Source organism: Bubalus kerabau, chromosome 11 (assembly GCF_029407905.1).
Source record: "Bubalus kerabau isolate K-KA32 ecotype Philippines breed swamp buffalo chromosome 11, PCC_UOA_SB_1v2, whole genome shotgun sequence".
NCBI classification, from domain to species: domain Eukaryota; kingdom Metazoa; phylum Chordata; class Mammalia; order Artiodactyla; family Bovidae; genus Bubalus; species Bubalus kerabau.
In genome coordinates, this window is record NC_073634.1 from 76,764,668 (window position 1) to 76,787,141 (window position 22,474).

General features: G+C 41.5%; 1 protein-coding gene across 6 annotated transcripts in view; it reads left to right on the top strand.

The window, feature by feature from the left end:
• The window catches only part of DTNB (dystrobrevin beta), a 243,928-nt gene that overhangs the window by 198,949 nt on the left and 22,505 nt on the right, over positions 1 to 22,474 (top strand). For 4 of the 6 annotated variants that reach the window (XM_055540744.1, XM_055540746.1, XM_055540748.1 and 1 more), the window contains 3 exons: positions 6 to 119; positions 5,263 to 5,359; positions 11,312 to 11,332. In XM_055540744.1, coding sequence (XP_055396719.1) covers positions 6 to 119; positions 5,263 to 5,359; positions 11,312 to 11,332 — 232 coding nt within the window. The remainder of the gene's footprint in view (positions 1 to 5; positions 120 to 5,262; positions 5,360 to 11,311; positions 11,333 to 22,474) is intronic. The other 2 variants (XM_055540747.1, XM_055540743.1) reach the window with 1 other exon arrangement.

Consider the following 22,474-nt stretch of genomic DNA (forward strand, 5'->3'; position numbering starts at 1 on the left):
TCTAGAGAGATCCTGCAGGAGATTCAGCGCCTCCGTCTGGAGCACGAGCAGGCATCCCAGCCCACCCCGGAGAAGGCCCAGCAGAACCCCACGCTGCTGGCCGAGCTGCGGCTCCTGAGGTAAGTGAGCATCCTGCACCGCCATCCCCGTCATAACCTGCTCTGATAGGAGTTCATGTCTCAGGAAACCAAACTAGTGGGATAGGATCCGTTCATCCTTACATCTAGTCATGTTAAAACGAATAGCTGAAGCATTCCACTCATTCTGTTACTGCTTCAGATGTTTGAGTTCCTTTATTAATCATTCTGCGATCTCCTGCCTTCATTCCAGAACTAGGTAAACACCAGCCTCCAGCTCCACCTCAAGCAGAGCAGTATTTATACTTCTGTGATCGCTTTAAGAAGCCCAGTGTGCTGCACTCCATCTTCTTATCTTGAAATTAGTCTGACTTTAGAGACCCTTGGCAAGGAATAACGCTCTCCCCGTCTTTCGAGTATGTTCTCTAGCACTTCATAGATCAGGAGTCCGTGGTAGGAAATCCCCTGAGATGTGAAACCAAGTGGGAATCCCTTACACTGTGGCTGTGGTACCTTCCAGTTCAGTTCAGTTCAGTCACTCAGTTGTGTCCAACTCTTTGCGACCCCATGGACTGCAGCATGCCAGGCTTCCCTGTCCATTATCAACTCCCGGAGCTTGCTCAGAGTCATGTCCATCAAGTCGGTGATGCCATCCAACCATCTCATCCTCTGTCGTCCCCTTCTCCTCCTGCCTTCAATCTTTCCCAGCAACAGAGAAAAGGGTACCTTCCACTTCAACATAAACTCTTTCAAGGAGCGAGAGACCAAGGATGTGGGATCAGGATAGGGGTAGAGAGCAGCTTCAGCTCCCACTTGGTGCTGTTTTCAGGGGAATGAAGGCATCTTCCAGAAGAGTAGGACATGAGCACGATCAAGCAACGTTGTGTGTGTGTATTAGTCACTCCATCGTGTCTGGCTGTTTGCGACCCCATGGTCTGTCCATGGAATTCTCTAGGCAAGAGTACTGGAGTGGGTTGCCCTTCTCCTGGGGATCAACATTCATAGGGTCTTATTTCCTATCAGTCCTAGAAAGATGTGTGCACCTTCTTCCATAAGTGAAGCCATTATGGAAACTAAATGAGTGACTTGATTCTCACCAGACCTGTGGATTCCCAAACAGTGGATTCTTTCTGCATAGGTTGTAACCTTTGGCATCCCATGGTCGATTTCTAATGTGCCATCACCTGGATTTCTACAGAGTTGAAAGTCCTTCCTTAGTTCTTCCTTTGATTTAGATCCTTTAGCTTCCCAGCCATGATTTTGTCTCGTAAAGAATAGAGATGATTGTTTTTTTCTAATTATCCTTCTGTTTAGATTTATGTCATTAATAGATAAGTCATCAAGAATTTAAGCTGTGAAGAAGAAAATCTTTAGAGATACAGAGATTCCCATTCTCCAAAAAAGAAATTCAGTTGAGTTTCTGAATTTAGTCGGGCTGAGATCTTGGTGGCTCTGGGTCCGCTGTCGCACATTTGGGAAATCAACACAGTTGGTGTCGTATCAGGAAGGACGGGAAAACAGAAGCTGCTGACTCGGAGCATAGCTCCGATAAGATACAGCTAGCTGCTTTCTTTCTCCACCTCAGCTCAGACACAGGTGACTATCTTGTATCTAGAAAAGCAAAAAACTGTCATACTTTAGTTTCACTGTTGCTGGGACTGGGAGTGCTGAAAGGGCTTCTTTATACTAGAGAGATCTGAAAAAATCGTAGACCTAGAAGAATAGACAAAGGGCAGAATCCAGCAATGTGACATCAGGCAGTAAGAAGCAGGAATTCAATCTAAGTCCAAGGAAGGTCTAAATTCTGAGAAATCAGAAAGTATTTAATCTCAAAAGCAGCTTCTGTATCACTGAAAAAAGAGGGACAGTTTAATAAAGTGTGCTAGAGCAATTGCTCATGCATAAGGACACACATATTGGCTTTCCTTCTCACACTTACATACAAAAAACACCGGCAGAGGGATGAAACGTGGAGACAAAAATGTTAAAACTTCTAGAAGAAAACGTAGAAGAGTTTCTTTAGAATTTTGGAATAGAAACTAATTTCTCAGAATTACTAGCCATGAAAGAAATTGGTAAATTCATCTAGATTAATATTACCAACTTTTGTTTATCACACGACACATAAAGGTCAAGATTCATTTGTAGGTTCTGACATCCTTCTGGTTTTGATCTATGTATATGAATACAGGAACTGCCAATACCCAGCTAGTATAATAAAACAAGATAGAGAATTTTATCCTTAGGGTTAGTGGTTATGAATCCTGACTGCCAAAATTGTCTTTTCCCCTTTTATTATTTTTAATGGTATATTTGTTATTATAATAATATATGAGACAAATGAGTAAGATATGAAACATAATGCTAAAATGAACACCCAGAAACCCACACCCTACTTGAGAATTCACATATTGCTAAAGCCATGTCATCTCTGTATGTGCCCCCATCTTGTCTCACTTCCTTCTGCCTTCCCCACCAGAGCTAACCTCTATCCAGAATTTGCTTTATCATTCCCTTGCTTTTTAAACAGTATTTTCAGATATGTCTGTATGTTCACACACTAGAGTGTCTAGTTTTGCTTTTTGTTTTTTGAGCTTTATTGAAATGAAATTAATATACAGTCTTCTGGGACATTTTTCCCACTTAATATTGTTCTTTAGGATCCTTCCATGTAGTTGCAAGAATTAATAGCTGTAGTTCATTCATTTTTGCCATTTTTTATTGTAATTATTTGATGCTGCGTAGCACAGAGAAAGAATACTGCATCCAGTCTTGGGGGTTCAGGGAAGACAGACTTTCTAGAAAATTGAATGAGTCAACTCTTTATTGAGTTTATACCTGTGCTGGAAATTTAGGGAGTATGAATACAAGAAGACAATGATTCTATCTTAAAAATTTATAATCTTGTTTTGGAAACAAAACATAAAATAATTTCTAATCAACTAAGTAATACTGTACAATGTTAATAATAAGTAGTGTGGATATTAGAAGAAATTTGGAAGCAATTTGTCCCCCAAAGGTGGTGGAATTTGGGCTGAACCATGAAAGGTAGGTATGGTTTGAATGAAGTGTGGGGCAAAACATTTAAGATTAGATACAGAGTTGGGGTTCAGCAAGATTCCCCAATAAATATAACACATTTCAGAGAGAGGAAAGAATCTTGAAGCTAAGAATTTGTTTTCAGCCATCCAGTGAATTAATCTTTAGAGTGCCAGTGATGGGAGATAAAATTAGTTGCATAATTGAGACCAGATTCTGAGAGCCTTAAGTGATAGGTCATTAGAAATCCTTTGAGAGCTTCAAATAATGATTTTATTAAGTTCACGATGTTAATTGAGTCCACACTGGATGCGTGATATTCTCTTAATCATTCAGTTTATGCAAAGATGAGTAAGGCTCATCCCCTGACCTCAAAGATTTTGCATCATGGTATGAATGACAGCAGTACAAGGTAAAATAAATTAAGTGCCCCAGAGAAGCACCGGTTGCTATAGTGATTAAATAAGCAGGATCCGATATCCACTGAAGTAATCAGGAATAGTTTCCTGAAAAGAGTGACGTTTAGGATGGACACTAAGGAATAAATAGTATTTGGAAGAGAGCAGGGGAGTACTGAGTTGTAAAGTGATGCCATCTGCTTAGGAAAAAGTGAACCATGGCTGGAGGTCCAGACACAGAAGAGAAAGGGCAGTAAGGAACTGAGGATAAAATGTAGGTAGAGTTTGTAGCAGTATTCTCTCTGATAGAAGTATAGTGTGAGCCATCTATGTACTAAACTTTTTCTAACAACCATGTTGAAAAACTAAAAGGAAATAGGTGCCATTAAAACTTCTTTTATTTAACCTGCCTAATCTAAAATATTATCTTTTCAACATTTAGTCAAAATTAAAAATTATTATGATATTTTACTTTAATTCACACTAAGTTTTTAAATCCAGTGTGTAAGTTACACTTAGAGTGCATCTCAGTTCAGACTACTGCTGAGTAGCCACGTGTGGCCAATGGCTATGCAGGGCAGAGTCAGTGATGCTAGAAGTCTACTGTTCAGATTATTACATGAGATGATGAAAGGAGTACAGCTTTCCTTTGAGTAGCATTGTAAAGGCCACAGAATGCTTTCATGTCCATCATCTTACTTGATCTTCAAGATAGTGCTGCTGTTGGGACTTCCCTGGTGGTCCAGTGATGAAGACTTCAGCTTCTAATGCAGGGAGTGTGGGTGCAGTCCCTGGTTGGGGAGATCAGATCCCGCAGGCCTCACCACCCAAAAATTAAAACATAAAACAGCAGCAATATTGTAACAAATTCAATAAAAACTTTAAAAATGATCCACATCAAAAAAGCTTTTTAAAATTTTACTGTTAGTAATTTGTTATTAGTTCCATTTTAGAGAAGAGAAAACTGAGACTCATACAGGTTAAGTGACTTGTCTAAGGTTGCATAGTGAGTAAAATGGTGGGCCTCAATCTCTTGATTTGTATTCCAGTGCTTTTTCCTAGTCATCATAGATGAAATCAGGATTAGTCAAGCTAGGAGACCATTGCATGTGTGAGATGAAGCATACTTGGATAAAGTCCGAGAAGCAGGAATAGAAAGATAGACACGTGATATTCAGGAATCATCTGAATTGGGTGCCTGATGAAATCTAGGAAATGAACAGGAAAGTATCAAAGAGGATCAAGTTTTTCAGCCATAAAAGCTTAGAAGAAAAAGTAGGAGAGATGGGGAAATTGAGAAAGAGAACCATTTAAGAAGGAAAGTCTAAAGTTTGGGTTTGGACAGATTGACCTAGACTTGATGGCATGAAATCTGTCCTCAGGGAAACCAAGTTCTCTGAGACAGAGTCATCCTCAACTCTGTCACACTTTCTGAGCCTGATGGGTGGTTCTGGGAGCACTGACAACTGAATCCCATCTTATCTGAGCAGTTTTCACACATTTTTCTCCACTGTTAATTTAAATTTGAACTAATTTGTATGAAGTATTTGACTTCCTGAAGAATTTAAAAAATGACTTTAATAATATTAACAATACTTTTTTGCTCTACAGCAATGTATACTTTCGAAGGCAGTTTTACATGCTATTCTCATAGCAGTAAAGTGGGCAAAACAGATATATCACCATTTTATATGTCCAGTATCAGAGCTTCATCTCTTCATTTCTCATGAACGTTTCCTTTCTGACAGGCAGAGGAAAGATGAACTGGAGCAGAGGATGTCAGCATTGCAGGAGAGCAGGAGGGAGCTGATGGTCCAGCTGGAAGGGCTGATGAAGCTACTGAAGGTAAGACTAGCGGCTGGGCTCCTCCTCCCACCTCAGTTCTTCTTGTCCATCTTCACCCCCAGCTCAGCTTCTGCCTTCCCTGTGATGTCAGAACAGGATGAGGCTAAAGGGTTAACTATTTAAAGCCTAATTACAAAAAATTAGTAACCAGAACCAGAGTGATGTGCTTTTATGAATAAATAAGAATGTTTATAAATAAGATATTAGCTATATATAAATGAGAATTTCTCAATTATATAAAGTTTCTTTTAAGACAAAGCTTCAAATAGTGTACTAGCTTACTTACCAAATATTGTGTGCTATTTTAATATAATATAAATATATAATATATTATATATATAATAAATATATAAATAAATATATAATATAATATAAAATAGCTTATTAAGAGGCTATTATAGAGGCTGCTGCTACTGGTAAGTCATTTCAGTCATGTCCAACTCTGTGTGACCCCATAGACCGCAGCCCACCAGGCTCCCCCGTCCCTGGGATTCTCCAGGCAAGAACACTGGCGTGGGTTGCCATTTCCTTCCCCAATGCATGAAAGTGAAAAGTGAAAGGAAGTCACTCAGTTGTGTCCGACTCTTCGTGACCCCATGGACTGCAGCCCACCAGGCTCCTCCGTCCATGGGATTTTCCAGGCAAGAGTACTGGAATGGGGTGCCATTGCCTTCTACATGTTTGCTGCTGCTGCTGCTAAGTCGCTCCAGTCGTGTCCAACTCTATGTGACCCCATAGACGGCAGCCCACCAGGCTCCGCCGTCCTGGGGAGTCTCCAGGCAAGAACACTAGAGTGGGTTGCCATTTCCTTCTCCAATGCATGAAAGTGAAAAGTGAAAGTAAAATCACTCAGTCGTGTCTGACCCTTTGCGACCCCATGGACTGCAGCCTACCGGGCTCCTCCGTCCATGGGAGTCAAACCAACCTAATCAAACCAACTCTAATTGATAATTTTGCTCTATTAGGAGCAATAAAATAGCAGATAGCTCTAGGTTTGGTATATTGGGGCTTGACAAAATATAGAATAATTTCAGTCCTCACTACTTTTTATTGAAAAAGATATTACAGCACCCATATCCTAGAGCAAAGGCATGCTTGGCATTTAAATGTCCTCACTTGGCCAGCTTGCCTGGCACTGAGTGGAAATATTTACCAGCCCTGTAGCAGCAATACCAGGGTACATTTGTTTATGCTGTAAATTCCTACTGTGTTTCTGTCTATACTCTGAAACCATTGTACTTCATGATATGTCACAGAGTTAGAAGCCAGAATGGAAATCCAAGTGTGTAGTACCTCAGAAGCCAGGCTAACGGGGTGGATTTAATCCTGTGATAAGGTGAAGTCATTAAAGGCTTTGAAAACAATACTTTAGGAAAATGTACACAGCAGGTCAGTAAGAGGAGAAACTAAAGGATAATAGGAGGCTAGTGAAATCATTGGCTTCCCCGGTGGCTCAGACGGTAAAGCGTCTGTCTACAATGCGGGAGACCCAGGTTTGATCCCTGGGTTGGGAAGATCCCCTGGAGAAGGAAATGGCAATCCACTCTAGGACTATTGCCTGGAAAATCCCATGGACAGAGGACCCTGGTAGGCTACAGGCCATGGGGTCACAAAGTGAAATCATTCAGGCCTGGAGTGACAAGGGTCTGGACTTGGAGGGGAAATCCAGGAACAGGTCAGCTGGAAGACTTCTTCAACTTCATCATCAGCCTGTCCTTTAATAATAAAGCTTGTGGTATTAGCAGCTTGGGTAAATGGAGTGTTTGTGTTTTGAACTGACTTTTGGCTTGCTTGAGAATCATTTCTTTTAGTCTTGAGCTAAGTTTTTTCTAGCTTTGGTCCTGGGTATTAGGGTATTTGGAGACATGTTTCTACATTAACCCTGTTAGCAGGATTTCTCCTGAGAAATTGTCTAAATGGGTCTTGTTTAAAGAAAACCTTATGCCTACAACCTGGTCCAGATCCCTCAAATAGCTGTCAAGTACCCAACTAAGCAACCCAGTCACCCACTCAAGAGAGCAGGAGCGAACTTAAACCCATCGGGCCGGTGCAACATCTGGAGCTACACAGGGCTGTGAAAGCTGTACCGTTGTGGGTTAGTCCACCCAAAGGACGGAAGGTTATGGGGGATTTACCTCCCTTTCAGAAAAATGTTCTCAGATATTACCCAGAACATAAATGGGAAGGTACCCCAGGGTGATTTTTGTAAAAGGCAAAAATGTTTATGCAAACTGAAGGGAAGTCAGAATGCATTTCCCCTAAGTATCACAGAAAGCTTTCCCGTCAGCTGATGGGCCTTCGTGTTCCTCAGAGTTCCTGGCCCTGGTCCTGTGTGCATTACCCTGACCTTGCTATGTACCCCCAAGCAGAGGGAGCTGATACCTGCAATTCTGTTCCCAAACCCTCCGTTTCTTTGTATTTCCAGCTGTTGTCTTTTACTTACAATTTCAGTAAAATAAGCAGGACCTCACTGCTCTGTTTTGTAGGATCCCCTCCCAGGTTCTTAAATGTCTTATCATTATCCACCTGACGGGCTGTGGTCATTCAAAAAGGGAGAAAGGATTTGAAAACATAAACCAGGAATGTCATCTTTTTTAATCCGTCGATTAAAATTCACAGTTGAAAATCTCAGACTTTGTGTGTCCAGCTTCCTAAAAGGGTTATAGCATAATCTTAATTTGTGTATTATATGCACTCCTAAAAGGTTATACATACGAATCATTGACTTCTATTAAAATCTCAAAGATGTTTTCCCACTATGAAAACCACATTTACCAACAAATAGTAAAAGTACCCTTCAGAATTCTAATTTTAATTTCAAAGGACTGTCTTGCTTTCATTGATGTTCAGTCCGCCCGCATTTAGTGCCCTCATAAAACAGCTGTAGGTAGTTAGTCAGATGGACAATTAAGCCATATGATCTGGGATACTCATGAATTAAAATATACCACACAGTAAGTTTCTATTTCACATGAAATTCTTTAATTTTATTGTTCCAGGGAAATACTATATACTGTGTCTGTTTATCTGAAAATTGATAATTTGAAGAAGCGTACATGTGAAGTGCCACCATTGTTTGTTAATTCATTCAGCAAAAATCGTAAATTTGGGGGAGGGGGGATAAGGCAGGGTAAAAATCATTTCTTTAGCAGAAACGTATTGAGTTCCTAAGAGTCCTGTTCAGCTATGTGGTATATAATGGTGACTAAGACTCAGTCCCTGTCACCAGGGAGTATCAGGCACCTCCTTATTGTTGTTTTTTTCCAAACGACATAATGCAGACTGACACTCAAGTACCCATGTTTCAGAATGTATCTTTTCTTTACATTTTTTCCCTTGATGAATGAGTATATATGGAGAACCTCTACCTCAAACTTCCTATTTGATCCAGAAATAGTTGGATGTTGGTGTTTGTTTCTAAATCATGTTCCCAATATTTTCCTGCCCCTTTTCCCATTTTTCCAATATTGCTTTTGAAATACATTTACCAAATGATTTCTGTAGTTTAAAATTTTAACCTCATTTGCAAATGAGATTTGGAATATGAATTTTTAAAATACAGATGGCAGTGACTACAATGGCTGTGGCATTCCTCTGGCCACTGAGCCAGATCTCCCCCACGTGGATGCGTCGCCCATATTTTCAGGTAACTTGGGCAATCCTAGATTTGTACTTTATGATTAAGGCATTGTTACTCCCCTTTAAATCAACTTGGCTCCTATGTCTGACTTGTCATCAGTCAATCTTTACGGACCCCGACTAATTGATAACTAATTGAAAAAGGTTATTATGTTGACAGAGCCTTTATCTGATTAACTTTGGTGAATTTGGATTACACAGTATCCTAAGTAACACTTAACCAAAGTCTCTGCCAATCCCAATGCACATGGGGGCTCTCTGAGTCCTAGAAACACTATGATCTGGACGCTGCCCTGTCCACTCACCCCATCCTAACCTGGCATACATCTACTGCAAATTATCACGATCTTATGTCGTTAGATAAATTCTATAGAGCAGAGTCACAAATGTGCAAACATGAAACCTTGCTTTCTGAACTTCCCTATTTTGTTGAGCCACGGTGATGTTGTCTTCAATACCCAGTCTGGAGAAAGCAGTGAGAATAAGGTATCTTAGAAACAGTTCTAAGACATTATATACTGGTCTTTTGATCTCAGATGCAATTCCAACTTGTCAGGATTGCTCTGTCCCTCCCCTGCAAATTTCCATTTCAACATTTAATGCCAGCAGTAAACACATTTTGAATTGTTTAATAACTCTTCTGTGGCTGTTTGCCTTGCCGGATGAATGGAAGAAAAGTGTGCTGCCTCACAGGGAAGCCTGACTAGGCAGGAAGGTCGTTACCCAACTGTAAAACTCTAACCCCTTCTAACTGGAGCTGTGCATACCAGATGCAAAAGCTGGAAGACGCTAACTTCTTCAGGTGAACTCAGCTAACACTCAGGCCCCTCTTTGCCTAGGTGCTTGTGGTTCTAGGTTTGGCCAGACATCTAGCAGCTGGGGCTTTGATAACGAAGAATATCTTCCGGTGCTGAACTGGAGTTTCCTCAAGAGATTGTTGGTGCCCATATAATTTCCAGTGCATGTCTCTCCCTTGCAGGAATAAAATGACTCTCTCCAGATTCTTACTGTTCCTCTCCCTTTTATAATTCCTTGTCTTTACTGAAACCATTCTCACCATTGCTCCCAGATCTGCAGACTGAGAATCACTTATCTATTCCCAAGACTTCCTACACACATATTTAATAAAGACAGTCTGCACGGATGGATCCAATTTAAATGGAACCATTGCAACAGCTTTTAGATTTGTGTATTTGAGCAAAGAGCAGAGGTGTCATGACCACAGTTACCCATCATGAGGCACAGAAAAAGGAAGCGAAGAGACCCATTAAAAGACAGAGTAACTTAGAAGCACAAGACTGAAGAGAGAGGAACTCGGAAGTGTTTATCTCCTCGCTGTGCTTCGTTCTTCATGTCTACAGCGGCCTTCTGAGAGCTAAGGGTTAGGAAAGGCCTTCTCTGAGTACCATCACTGTAAGGCTCTGAGAGACAGAGACCATACCTTACCTTCGTGTTTCTAGTGCTTCATGCATAGGGAGGAGTAAATGAACCTGTGTTGGAGTAATGAGACAGCCAGGTCAAGAACTCTCTTTGAAAAGCCTCTTAGCACCTTGAAGCAGTTTCCAGTTTAGAGGGGGAAGGGAAGGGGATGCATGTGCATCCTTGAGAAGGACCACACAGTGACCAAAAGCTCCACACGTGGAAGAGAGGAGACTAAATAAAAGAATCTGTGGTCAGATGGAATCTCTAGTGTCTAGGAAGTTCTTAAGATCACTAGTTCTCAAACTAGCAGGATTCAGAATCCGCTGAAAGGCTCATGAAACAGTGCTGCCCTCGCCCCAAGGATTTTGATTCTATTGGTCTAGGGGGATATGGGGCAAAGCACGCATCTCTGACAGGTTTCCAGGTGATGCTGCTGCTGCTTGGTCTGTGTTCTGCACTTTGAGAACCACTGGCATAGAGAAGTGTATCTAAACACATGTGAATATTGTGAATGGTGAAACAGAATGATCATTGAGCTTTTGAGTCATGGTTGAGCTGCTTCTTTCAGTTCACCTCAAATAGTGATGTAACCCTGGGCAAGTCAGGTCTTTTTTGTGTATGAAAGGGGAAGTTGGACTGGAGGCTTTATGAGGTTCTTTCCTTCTAACTCTAGAAGTTAGCATTTAAAGAACTGGATGTGGCATAAACTTGCCATTTGCACTGTCCACCTGATGATGCTCTGATGGTGGTCAGGCTCTTGGGTGTCTGAACCCAGGGGTCTGACCTGGTTTGCCCTGTTCTGTCACCTTTTTCCAGATGTTTGTGGTGATGGGCATTAATTTCTCTCCTTTTTTCCCTCTACTGTTTTTTTTTCATCTTCACCACCTCTAGGAGGAAGAGCAAAAACAGGCAGTAAGTGAACTTCAGAATTCTCCACCTCTTGCTTCCTTTGCATGTTCTTCTTTTCCTCATATAACTGTTGCATACTTTCTCCTCTCCTCCCTGCATCCAGATCATTTCTGCAGAGTTGGTCTTGTGTACAGCCCTCCTCAGTTCTCTCCTTGGTGTTGTCAAATGGCCTAAAAGCCCTCATCATGTTTACCTAATAGTGCATGTTCTTATTTGAAACCAGAGCTTGTTGAATTTGTCTTCAGAGTACACATCTATTGTGTTTATTTAAATATGCATGATTAGCCAGGCTATAATTGCATTTCCTGCACTTATGTTCTCTGCCGCTTTATGATTAGGGTGACTTTAATTGCTTGAAAAAACTTTCAGGATGGTGGGGGTGACCTCGGGGCTGAATACTATGCTGTGAATGACTGTGCATGAAGATGTGCATCAAAGTTCCTTTGATAACTTTAGATGTTCTTTAGTCTTAAATAGTCTTCTCGGTGTTCCAGCTCCAGCAGCCTTCTTAACAAAGTTACCAATGAAAGCTAAGTGGTTGATCACGCTGTAAGTGATTTCCTGTTCAGAACTACTCCAGCGGGATCTCAGCGGGATCTCTGGTTTTTCTGAGCTGCTTGGTGTTTAGGGAAGGTTTATGTTTGTTTTTATTTTTCCTGATAGCCACTAACCCACACTGGAATCAACCAAGGGTATATCAACGATGGTAACACCATCTGTTTATATAATATAGTCAGGTTTTCAAAGCATACATTTTTTTATACAAGCTAAACCTGATTTTTAATTTAACCTCAAGGCTTTTTTTTTTTAAGTGAAATATGTCATTCAGTGTACTCATTTCTTATTCAAATATCCTCATTTCTTATTCAAAAAGCAAATTTATTCATGTTTTAAATTAAGAATAGGAATATAAAACATTATATTTACTATTATTTCCAGTTAAGAAAGCAATGGAATCATAGGGAAAGAATGGAAGAGGTGAGTAATGAGGGGAGGAGCCAAGAAAAGAGAAAAGGAGACTGTCAAAAAGAGGGAAAGAAGACAAAGATGAAGTCAGAGTAGGCAACAAGCCCATACATCTCAATAGCTTTAAAGTAACAAAATCTTGTTTTTGTCTTTGCTTTATTTGTTTTGTGTTTTCCTCACTTACACATCATGCATTACTTTCATCCTATGGCACCTTTGTATCACTGGGAACATTCACATGGGCAAAGCAGTAAATGATCAGGATGGAAGGTCAAGCCCAGCCCTTAAATGCTTTTCCCAAGAAGTGACACATATCACTTTCACTCTGTTCCACTGGTCAAAGCAAGACATATGACCACACTTAATTTCAGGGAAGTATGATCCTACAATAACAAACAATAGAATGGGAAAGATTAGAGATCTCTTTAAGAAAATTAGAGATACCAAGGGAATAGTTCAGGCAAAGATGGGCACAATAAACGACAGAAATGATATGGACCTAATAGAAACTGAAGATATTAAGAAGAGGTAGCAAGAATACACAAAAGAACTACACAAAAAAGATCTTCATGACCCAGATAATCATGATGGTGTGATCACTCACCTATAGCCAGACATCCTGGAATGCGAAGTCAAGGCTTTAGGAAGCATCTATGAACAAAGCTAGTGGAGGTGATGGAATTCCAGTTGAGTAATTTCAAATCCTAAAAGATGATGCTGTGTAAGTGCTGCACTCGATATGCCAGCAAATTTGGAAAACTCAGCAGTGGCCACAGGAGTGGAAAAGATCAGTTTTCATTCCAATCCCTAAGAAAGGCAATGCCAAAGAATGCTCAAACTATGGCACAGTTGCACTCATCTCACACACTAGCAAAGTAATGCTCAAAATTCTCCAAGCCAGGCTTCAACAGTATGTGAACTATGAACTTCCAGATGTTCAAGCTGGATTTAGAAAAGGCAGAGGAACCAGAGATCAAATGGCCAACATCCACTGGATCATCGAAAAAGCAAGAGAGTTCCAGAAAAACATCTACTTCTGCTTTATTGACTATGCCAAAGCCTTTGCTTGTGTGGATCAAAACAAACTGGAAAATCCTTAAAGAGTTTGGAATACCAGACCACCTGACCTGCCTCCTGAGAAATCTGTATGCATGTCAGGAAGCAATAGTTAGAACTGGACATTGAACAACAGACTGGTTTCAAATCAGGAAAGGAGTACGTCAAGGCTGTATATTGTCACCCTGCTTATTTAACTTCTATGCAGAGTACATCATGAGAAATGCTGGGCTGGATGAAGCACAAACTGGAATCAAGATTGCTGGGAGAAATATCAGTAACCTCAGATATGCAGATGACACCACCCTTGTGGCAGAAAATGAAGAACTAAAGAGCCTCTTGATGAAAGTGAAAGAAGAGAGTGAAAAAGTTGGCTTAATACTCAACATTCAGATAATGGCATCCGGTCCCATCACTTCATGGCATATAGATGGGGAAACAATGGAAACAGTGAGAGATTTTTTTTTTCTTGGTCTCCAAAATCAGTGCAGATGGTGACTGCAGCCATGAAATTTAAAGATGCTCCTTAGAAGGAAAGGTATAACCAACCTAGACAGCATATTAAAAAGCAGAGACATTACATTGCCAACAAAGGTCCATTTAGTCAAAGCAATGGTTTTCCCAGTAGTCATGTATGGATGTGAGAGTTGGACTATAAAGAAAGCTGAGTGCCAAAGAATTGATGCTTTTGAACTGTGGCGTTGGAGAAGACTCTTAGGAGTCCCTTGGACAGCAAGGAGATCCAACCAGTCCATCCTAAAGGAAATCAGTCCTGAATATTCATCAAAAGGACTGATGCTGAAGCTGAAACTCCAATATTTTTGCCACCTGATGGGAAGAGCTGACTCATTGAAAAAGACCCTGATGTTGGAAAAGACTGAAGACAAGAGGAGAAGGGGATGACAGAGGATGAGATGTTTGGATGGCATCACCAACTCAATGGACATGAGTTTGAATAAACTCTGGGAGTTGGTGATGGACAGGGAGGCCTGGCATACTGCAGTCCATGGGGTCTCAAAGAGTCGGACACAACCGAGTGACTGAATTGAACTGAACTGATAATCCTCCAGTTTGTTTAGAAGAATTAGAAAAGCAGGTGCTGGTAATGCCCCAGGGATGTGCCTTATAGCTGAAACTATTTGCTGGGAACTTCTTCCAACCGTCCACCCAGACTAGCATCTCCTGGGCCCACTCTGAATGTGCCAGCAAAGTATGTGATCAAGAACACCCCATAACACTGAGAACACCATTCAGAGGAGGACAAACATGGTGGATATTTATTTTAATGGCAGCAGTAAGGGCTTCCAAGAGACACTTCGTTTTTAAAAAATTTTATGGATTACTGTATAGTCCAAGAATCAGAAATGATCACTTCTGGCATATTACTTCTCAGGTCAATTTAAAGCTGACCTTGAGCCAACAGGGGATTAAATAACAACATGTTCATTCCAGTGACCTTTGATCGTGGGTGAGATCATACTCTCCTTGAGACTGGCAAAATGAGAAGCTAGACCCAGATCTCTGGAGCCTGCCATGAGCAAGCCACTTGTGTACGTGTGTTGGGAGTTCTTGGTCGCTGAGGTCCTGAGCTCACAATGTAGTTCTCACTGTCCCAGGGGACTGTCCAGAGCATGAATTGGTACAAATTGTTTTTCCCTCATCCTTCCCTATTGTGATGTGAGATAAGACATCCTGCTCTGTGCATACAGGTAGAAATTTCCTCTGTCTGCATCACAGGTTTAAACTGGACCCACCTAAGACTTAGCTACTGCTGCTGCTAAGTCGCTTCAGTCGTGTCCTACTCTGTGCAACCCCATAGATGGCAGCCTACCAGGCTCCTCCGTCCATGGGATTTTCCAGGCAAGGGTACTGGAGTGGGTTGCCATTGCCTTCTCAGTGAGGTGCAAATTTGAATGGACTGGCTTTGCCTAGTTCACCAATATTTGTAACATGTACAGCTGGGAAGACCATACAACTTTAGAACTCAGGCATCTGCTTTAATCTGTATCATTATTGATCGAAGCACCAAAAGGTATTTACCACAGAACTAAGTCGTCAACCTTTCTTCCTCCCGAGTTCAGACTGGTAGAGCTTAATTTCTTCTCTATCAAAATGCATTACCCTGTATGGGTTGTAAAATAATTATAAGATTTTTTAAATGAAGAATTTACTAGACATCCTTCCCCACACTGGCTCTGTAAATCCATTATAGAGAACTCTTTATACTATTTACCTTCTTCCCTTTCAGGGATTATTTTAGTTTTGGGGGAATTTGAGGGAAATGGATGATAACGGACCTTAACTGTGATTTGGGGGCTGTGGTTCTACCTTCAGCCTCCGCCACTTTTCCAGTACTTTCGTGACATTAGTACCTCAGCTGATAATTCTTCTGTCTTTCCTCTCCCCTTTCCTTCCTCCTCCCCCTTCTTTTTTCTCAGATCTTAGTTTTGTAATTAAGGGTAGAACTGCCTGGCTGTTTCAGATAAGACTTCACTGAGTGACTGTTCGACCCATGATATACCCTACAGTTTAACAGACCCAGGAATTAGATTATATCGGTTGAGTCAGGGTTAATCAGGCCGATGATAATCGTCAGACCATAATTAAAGGGCCTTGTCTGCCTTTTTCACTACCGCATCCCCTAGCCACTAGCCCAGCGCATGCCACATGGCAGATACTCAATAAATAGTTGCTGAATGAAAGCTTGTATTAACCAAATGTATAAGATATTGACTTAAAAACTGTGTAAATTTATAGGTTTTTTTGTAAGGGACATAACTGGTTCAAGAACCTAAGCAGTAATTTTGCTCAAGGTACTTCCATATAATAGGTAGATCTAGCCAAGGGACTAAATGATGGTTCAGAAATGTCCTTTATAAGAAGAATCAGAAAAACAATTTTCAGCATTACCAAAAGAATAGGAAGAACAAGCCAATATATTAGTATTTTTATTAACTGTCTTACTATTTCTCTCTAAAAAACAGATAGATTATGTGGAGTAAGAGCATCCTCTCTTTTTTAAGCACAAATAATCTTTAAAATTCAGGATACCTGTAGTTGTTTGTATCCATTGAAAATACTTTGAGCATTGCTTAGTAAGAACCCCCTGCCCATAACCAGAAGTGTGGTACAGAGGGGTACACTAAAGTAATAGCAGACTGGTGAAAACCCTTCTTTGATGGTGGCCTTGAACTGTGGACTACTCCCTCAAGGTCAAACAGTCTCCCAATCCTACTCTGGAGGGATTTCAGTGTACAGATTTATTCTAGGGACACCTTAAGGGTCCATTTTTCGCAGCAGTCCATAAAATTTCACTGCTGCACTGCTAATGCCAGATAAAATGAGCTATCCAAGGCAACAGTTCACTTTACTCATGTAGCGTGTATTCCTTTAAACATTTCTCCAGTTTCTTCTATTAGAAGATCATTACTTTTTATATACAGATCAGCATCAGAGTTAAAGACTGTAGACAGTAATGCATAAGGATAGGGGACAAGGGTGACCTTGATCCCAATTCGAAGAGTAGTGATCAAGAGAGTTATATAGGTGGTAATCAAAATTATGTAATTAGAGGATCTTGGGGATTTCACTAAGAGAACATGCCTCTACTTCAGACAGTTGGGATATCAATTGGATCTTGCCCCAGGCCCTTTCTGATTTCCAGAACCAGACAACCACCCCACATAACTAAACCAGAGAAAGCATGGTGTGGGCTAGCTCTCAGAAGCCCCCTTCTCTGACCATGGCTTCACCAAATACAGCCATGGTTGACCTGTGATTCTGCCAGGACAAACCTCATGAATGTGTTAACTTTGTAAGTTTAAGAGAAAGTACTTACCAAAAAAAGGCTAAACAGCAACAAATAAAACCCTCCTCATTGTCCATTAAAGAGATTATTGGTGAACCCCTTGATGTGTTCATGGGTCGGTTTCCCTCTTGGTTCACTTCATCTTTGAATGCAGTTTCACTGAAAAGTGATTCACATGCCTCTTAGAAAATTTGCTGGAATTCCTTGGCCCCACTATATTCTGCAACAGAAGCCCGAGTCTTCTGCTTCCTGACAGGCAAAGGATTGCCATTTATTTATTTAATCTTCAAGCAATGTCTTATTACATATGTTCATTTGAGCAGTGGGTGAGCTTGGCCTTTTGGAGGATCAAAAGAGAAATCCTACGCAAATACCACCCTGAAATAGTATGAACATTATTTCATGGTTGGCATGATGCCCTATATTCAGAAACACAAGCCAGGTCAGTGATAACCAGAGCCTTAGGCACCATTGCTGCCCTCCCTTCCAAGTTGGCCAGCTGCACTAATGGATTTTGGTAAACAAAGACCAATGTGCTGAACTCTGTGACCATGCCCCAAACCCTTAGCCTGGTTCCCACTCCCACTCTTTGTACATCTTCCCATAGATGGCCTCATGAAAGTCTTCAAACATGGTCACATTCACCAGTCTTGGCTCCTGTACTTACTTTAGGCACCTGGTAGCTTGTTGGGGTTTTTTGTTTGTTTTCTCCAAAAGAAAATGTCATAGCAATATTGAAAAATAGGTACTTACATTTCATTTCCCCCAAACTCCTTAAACAGAGAGAACTTATAGCCTGAAAATATTAGGGTAATAGCTTTGGCTCTTTGCAGCACCCCCAATATTTTTCATCACTGGCATCAATCACAAGCTGAAAGGTTGCCTTACCTACTTGGTTTATTTTCCTCCTATACTATATTTATATCTTTTGTTCTCGTGATCAGAATGCATACAATATATGAAAAATATACACCACGGCCTCTGGAAAAGGTTTCTATACACCAAGCTGGAGAAGTTCACCCTCCAGTAGCCTAGGACATAATATCTCCCCCCGCAGAATACTACAGTCTGGGTCTCATCAACAGAAAAGAAGGTAACTTCTAGGTTTTGAGCCCAAGAGCCTGGGAAATTGACTTAGAAAAAATTGAACCGGGAAGATGATGTGAGATACAGGAAAGGGACTTGGATCTGATGGTGTACATACCGAGCTGCAAAAAAGTAGGCAGACAGTCAAGCTTTTCATTTGGTCTATTAGATATTTGGGGGTACGCTGCTGGAAATTTAGTGGAGAAACAGGGCTAGCAACATAAAATTAGAGTTTGACCCATAAACACGGCAAAGTCCATCGTAGACAAAAAGAATAAAGAGGAGGTAGGATTGTGGGTTCTCATGAAAAACCAGAAAGTTTCAAGGAGAAAGTTAATAAGGCAATTAAGACAAGGATTTGACAATAAGGTAGCAACCTTGTAAAGGAAAATTTCAGTACGGCAGAGTGTAGACAGCTCTGAAAGATGGACTTTTGTCTTCTTGTCCAACCTGCTCAACCCCACCCCCACTGGTGTCACCTCAACAAAGGAAGGAGTTAAATAAGGAGTTTACCTTACAGAGTTGCATGTGAATAGATTGTTACAAAACCTCACCATGTATGTAACCTTTACAAACCTCAATTTTCTCATCTGTAGATTTCCAGTCCACAATTCTTTGATCCTTTCATCACTGATACCAATCGGTGTATTTGGGGAAAGGCTATGAACCAAGAAGGGTCTGCGGAAATCCTCTTGGGTTCATTTGACTGATGTTTCCTTTTGTGACTTTGAAACCCTCTGACTTTCCATTCATTTCCTGGGCCCTCTAACCAACTCCTTCCCCAGGGTTTATCATACCAACCTTCTCCCTTCCACTTCTCTAGACAAAAGAAAGCATCCTAAGAAAACAACATCAACTTCTTCCATGATCCCTCTCTTTTGGCTTAGCTCTGGGATTCTGGGATGCCTCCCACAGAAAAAAGGTTCCCTACACTCTGTTTCCGTGAGACCTCACTCGGCACCCTCACTTGGCATGCGATTGAATCCATGACCCTCCACTTGGAGAGCATCTGTCGGCGTTGCCATGCATCCTGATGCCATACCAATCTCTAGGGTTTTATAGCTGACCTCGGGCTGATTCTGATGTTCCAAATTAACAGCAGTGCCAAGGTAGGGAGCTTCCTGGCTTAGCATCCTTAACTGAAATGAATATCTGTTTAATTTCAGCCAAAGAATCATATTATAAAGAGTATGGGAGACTCCTTTGCACTCTTCTCCATTTGCTGCTAATCATAATTTGGCAAGTAGAATTACTCCCATTTGGCGGTGCAGTGTAGATTGCCCAATGCTTAAAAAAAGAGAGAGAAGAAAGAAATATAGAAGCATTCTTTATAAAATTATAGACAATGCAGAAAGACAGTTACCTGCAGCTAAAGTGGTACTTTTAATTCAGCCACTATGGAGAACAGTATGGAGGTTCCTTAAAAAGCTAAAAATAGAACTACTGTATGACCCTGCAGTCCCACTCCTGGGCATATATCCAGAGAAAAACATGATCCGAAAGGATAAATGCACCCCAGTGTTCACTGCAGCACTGTTTACAATAGCCAAGACATGGAAGCAAACTAAATGTCCTTTGACAGAGGAATGGATAAAGAAGATGTGGTGTATGTATACAATGGAATATTACTCAGCCATTAAAGTGGTATCTTTAATAAGAACCCATGCCAACTCATTATTGCTCTTCAAAGCTGGCTAACCCTAAATCCTTCCATGCTTTTATTACTATATATTTCATATTAACTTATATATAATATTCAATATTTATCCACTGCCTTCATATTTCAAATTTCAGCTCCTATATTTAACCAGCTCAGATCTCAGGAAACCAAGCGAGAATCGAGGAGACTCTCAGGCCTATAGCTGCCCCCGGACAGCTCCCAAATGTGCAGAAGAGTCTCAGAGTTTATTCTTGGCCCCTTGAAGTTTCTAACCTGATCTGAAGCTAGTGGTGGCCCCCACTTCCTTCCATAGCAGCTCACCATTTGGGAAGAGAGGCCCTGGGCAAGCCACTCTCTTTAGAACCTCATAATGCTATCACCCTCAACCACATTTTCATCCTCAGCACTATGGACATTTGGGGCAGATTACTTGTGTGTGTGTGTGTGTGTGTGTGTGTGTGTAGTGGGGGGGGGGTGGTGAGGAGTGTTCTGTATATTATAGAATGTCTAGCAGCATCCTTGATCTCCACCTACTAAATCCCAGTGATATGCCCCCACCAGGTTCCTATCAGGTACATTTATCCCCAGTAAAAAAGCACTGCTTGGGACCTCCCTGGCTGTCCAGTGGTTAGGGCTCTGAGCTTCCACTGCAAGGGGCCCAGATTACATCCCTGGTAGGTGAACTAGGATCAGAGAACCTTTCTCTCTGATACCAGTCTGAGCCTTTGCATCATTCTCGGCATCCCTTATTCTCAGGTTTAGATATGGGATGGATGGTGAAAGATTTCTAGTCACCTTTCCCCACGAATCACCCCTTTGTCCACATGCCCTGCTTCTGTTAATGTCATTGCCAGCAATCCCCACATGCATGCTGTCTTCCAGTCCCCTGCTTTCCCCACTCAGTTGCCAAAGTCTAGTCAAGTTTTTCTCCAAAAGCTTGCTTATGTCCCTCTCCTCCCAGTTCCTGTCACCATTCTTCATTCCAGCCTCCATCATCTGTCACCTGATCTCCTTGTCTGCTGCTTCTCAATCCGATCTCCACTTTGCCTCAGAGCCAGACTCCTAAATCCAGCCAGACTCCTAAATCCAACCAGACTGACCACACCAACCCCTCCTCGGAAGCCTTCACAGACTCCATCTGCCGTTGCTCATAGCAGGGGCACCAAGCTTTTTCTTAAAGAGTTAGGTAGTAAACATTTTAGGCTTTGTGAACCAAATCAAAGGCATTATGTAAGGACTTATATAACCATTTAAAATAAAACCACTTAAAAATGTGAAAACCATTCTTAGCTCATAGACTAAAAAAGCAGGTGGCGAGCTGGACTTGGCCATGGGCTGTAGTTTGCCCATCCATGGCCTAGTAAATAAACCTGATGACCATTTATTTAAGGTTCTAGATGATTGTGGCCCACACGTGTCTTTCCCACCGTGTATCTTCTGTGCTCCCTGCATGCTAGTGTCCCCACATGCTCCCTACCCACCCCCCCACCCAGCCTCCTCTCTTCGGGGAGCTCCTGTGCCCTTTCCTCACCTGGATTGCCCTTCCTGAGCCACTTCCGCCTATTGAAATTATACCATCCAAGACGCTCTCAGATGCCACCTTGCCTGTGAAACCTTACCCTGGTCAGAGTTAAACCCTCTTGCCTCTATGTTCCTTTTCCTTTGTACCTCCGCTATTTCATCCTCCTTTGTAGGCCAGCTGCTTACATGCCAAATTGCCCAGGAGGCTGTGAACCTGTGGAGAGTGGAGACCTTGCCCCTTTATACCACTACTTTGTACCTGTCGAAATGGAATCGTGGCAGGTTGTACCCCATGCGCCAGCATGTGAAGCATCTTATGTATATCCTCACTAACCTGTGAAGATGCACTCAATTTCCACTTTACATGTGAAGAATCTTAGCCCAGAGAGGTTAAGTAAGTTGCCCAAGTCACACAGCTAGTCAGTGGCAGAGCTGGAATCCAAACTAGGTCCACCTGACTGCTAAGCCTGGATTTTAACCACCTTATCATATAGAACAGGGACTCAACAAAGAGTGGCAGTGCTGGATCAGGTACCCCACCTCATCATACAAGTTTTACTTACCCAGAAGCAGCATTTGAATTTGACTCACTGAACTTTAAAATATCTTTGATAGGTTCTGCCTGACCCATCATTGAATTCATGTCTGGATTAAGGACTCTGCTCTCCTGGAATCCTTCGTCTTTTGGTTTCTAATACACAATCTCAGTGTTTGGTATTCATTTTATAAGGATTTTTCCCTCAGTGAGGTCCCGGATCGTTTTGCTGAAAACTAGCTTTGAAATCCTATAATGAGAACTAATGGGACACCATTTTCAAATAGACCTGGGCAAACTAGGAGAAACAAACAGAAAGAGGGTAATTCTAGTCTTGGAATTTATGAGCTTCCCTATCTAAAAGTTAAAATTTCAACTCTCTTTTGATCTTTGGGTTTATGGTGAGTTTTAAGAGGTTGTTCGTCTTAGACAGTCTCAGGAACTTAATATGCTTTCTTCCTTCCACCCAGAAAGATACCTAGACACCTTACCTCCACCCTTTTCAGCCTCGGG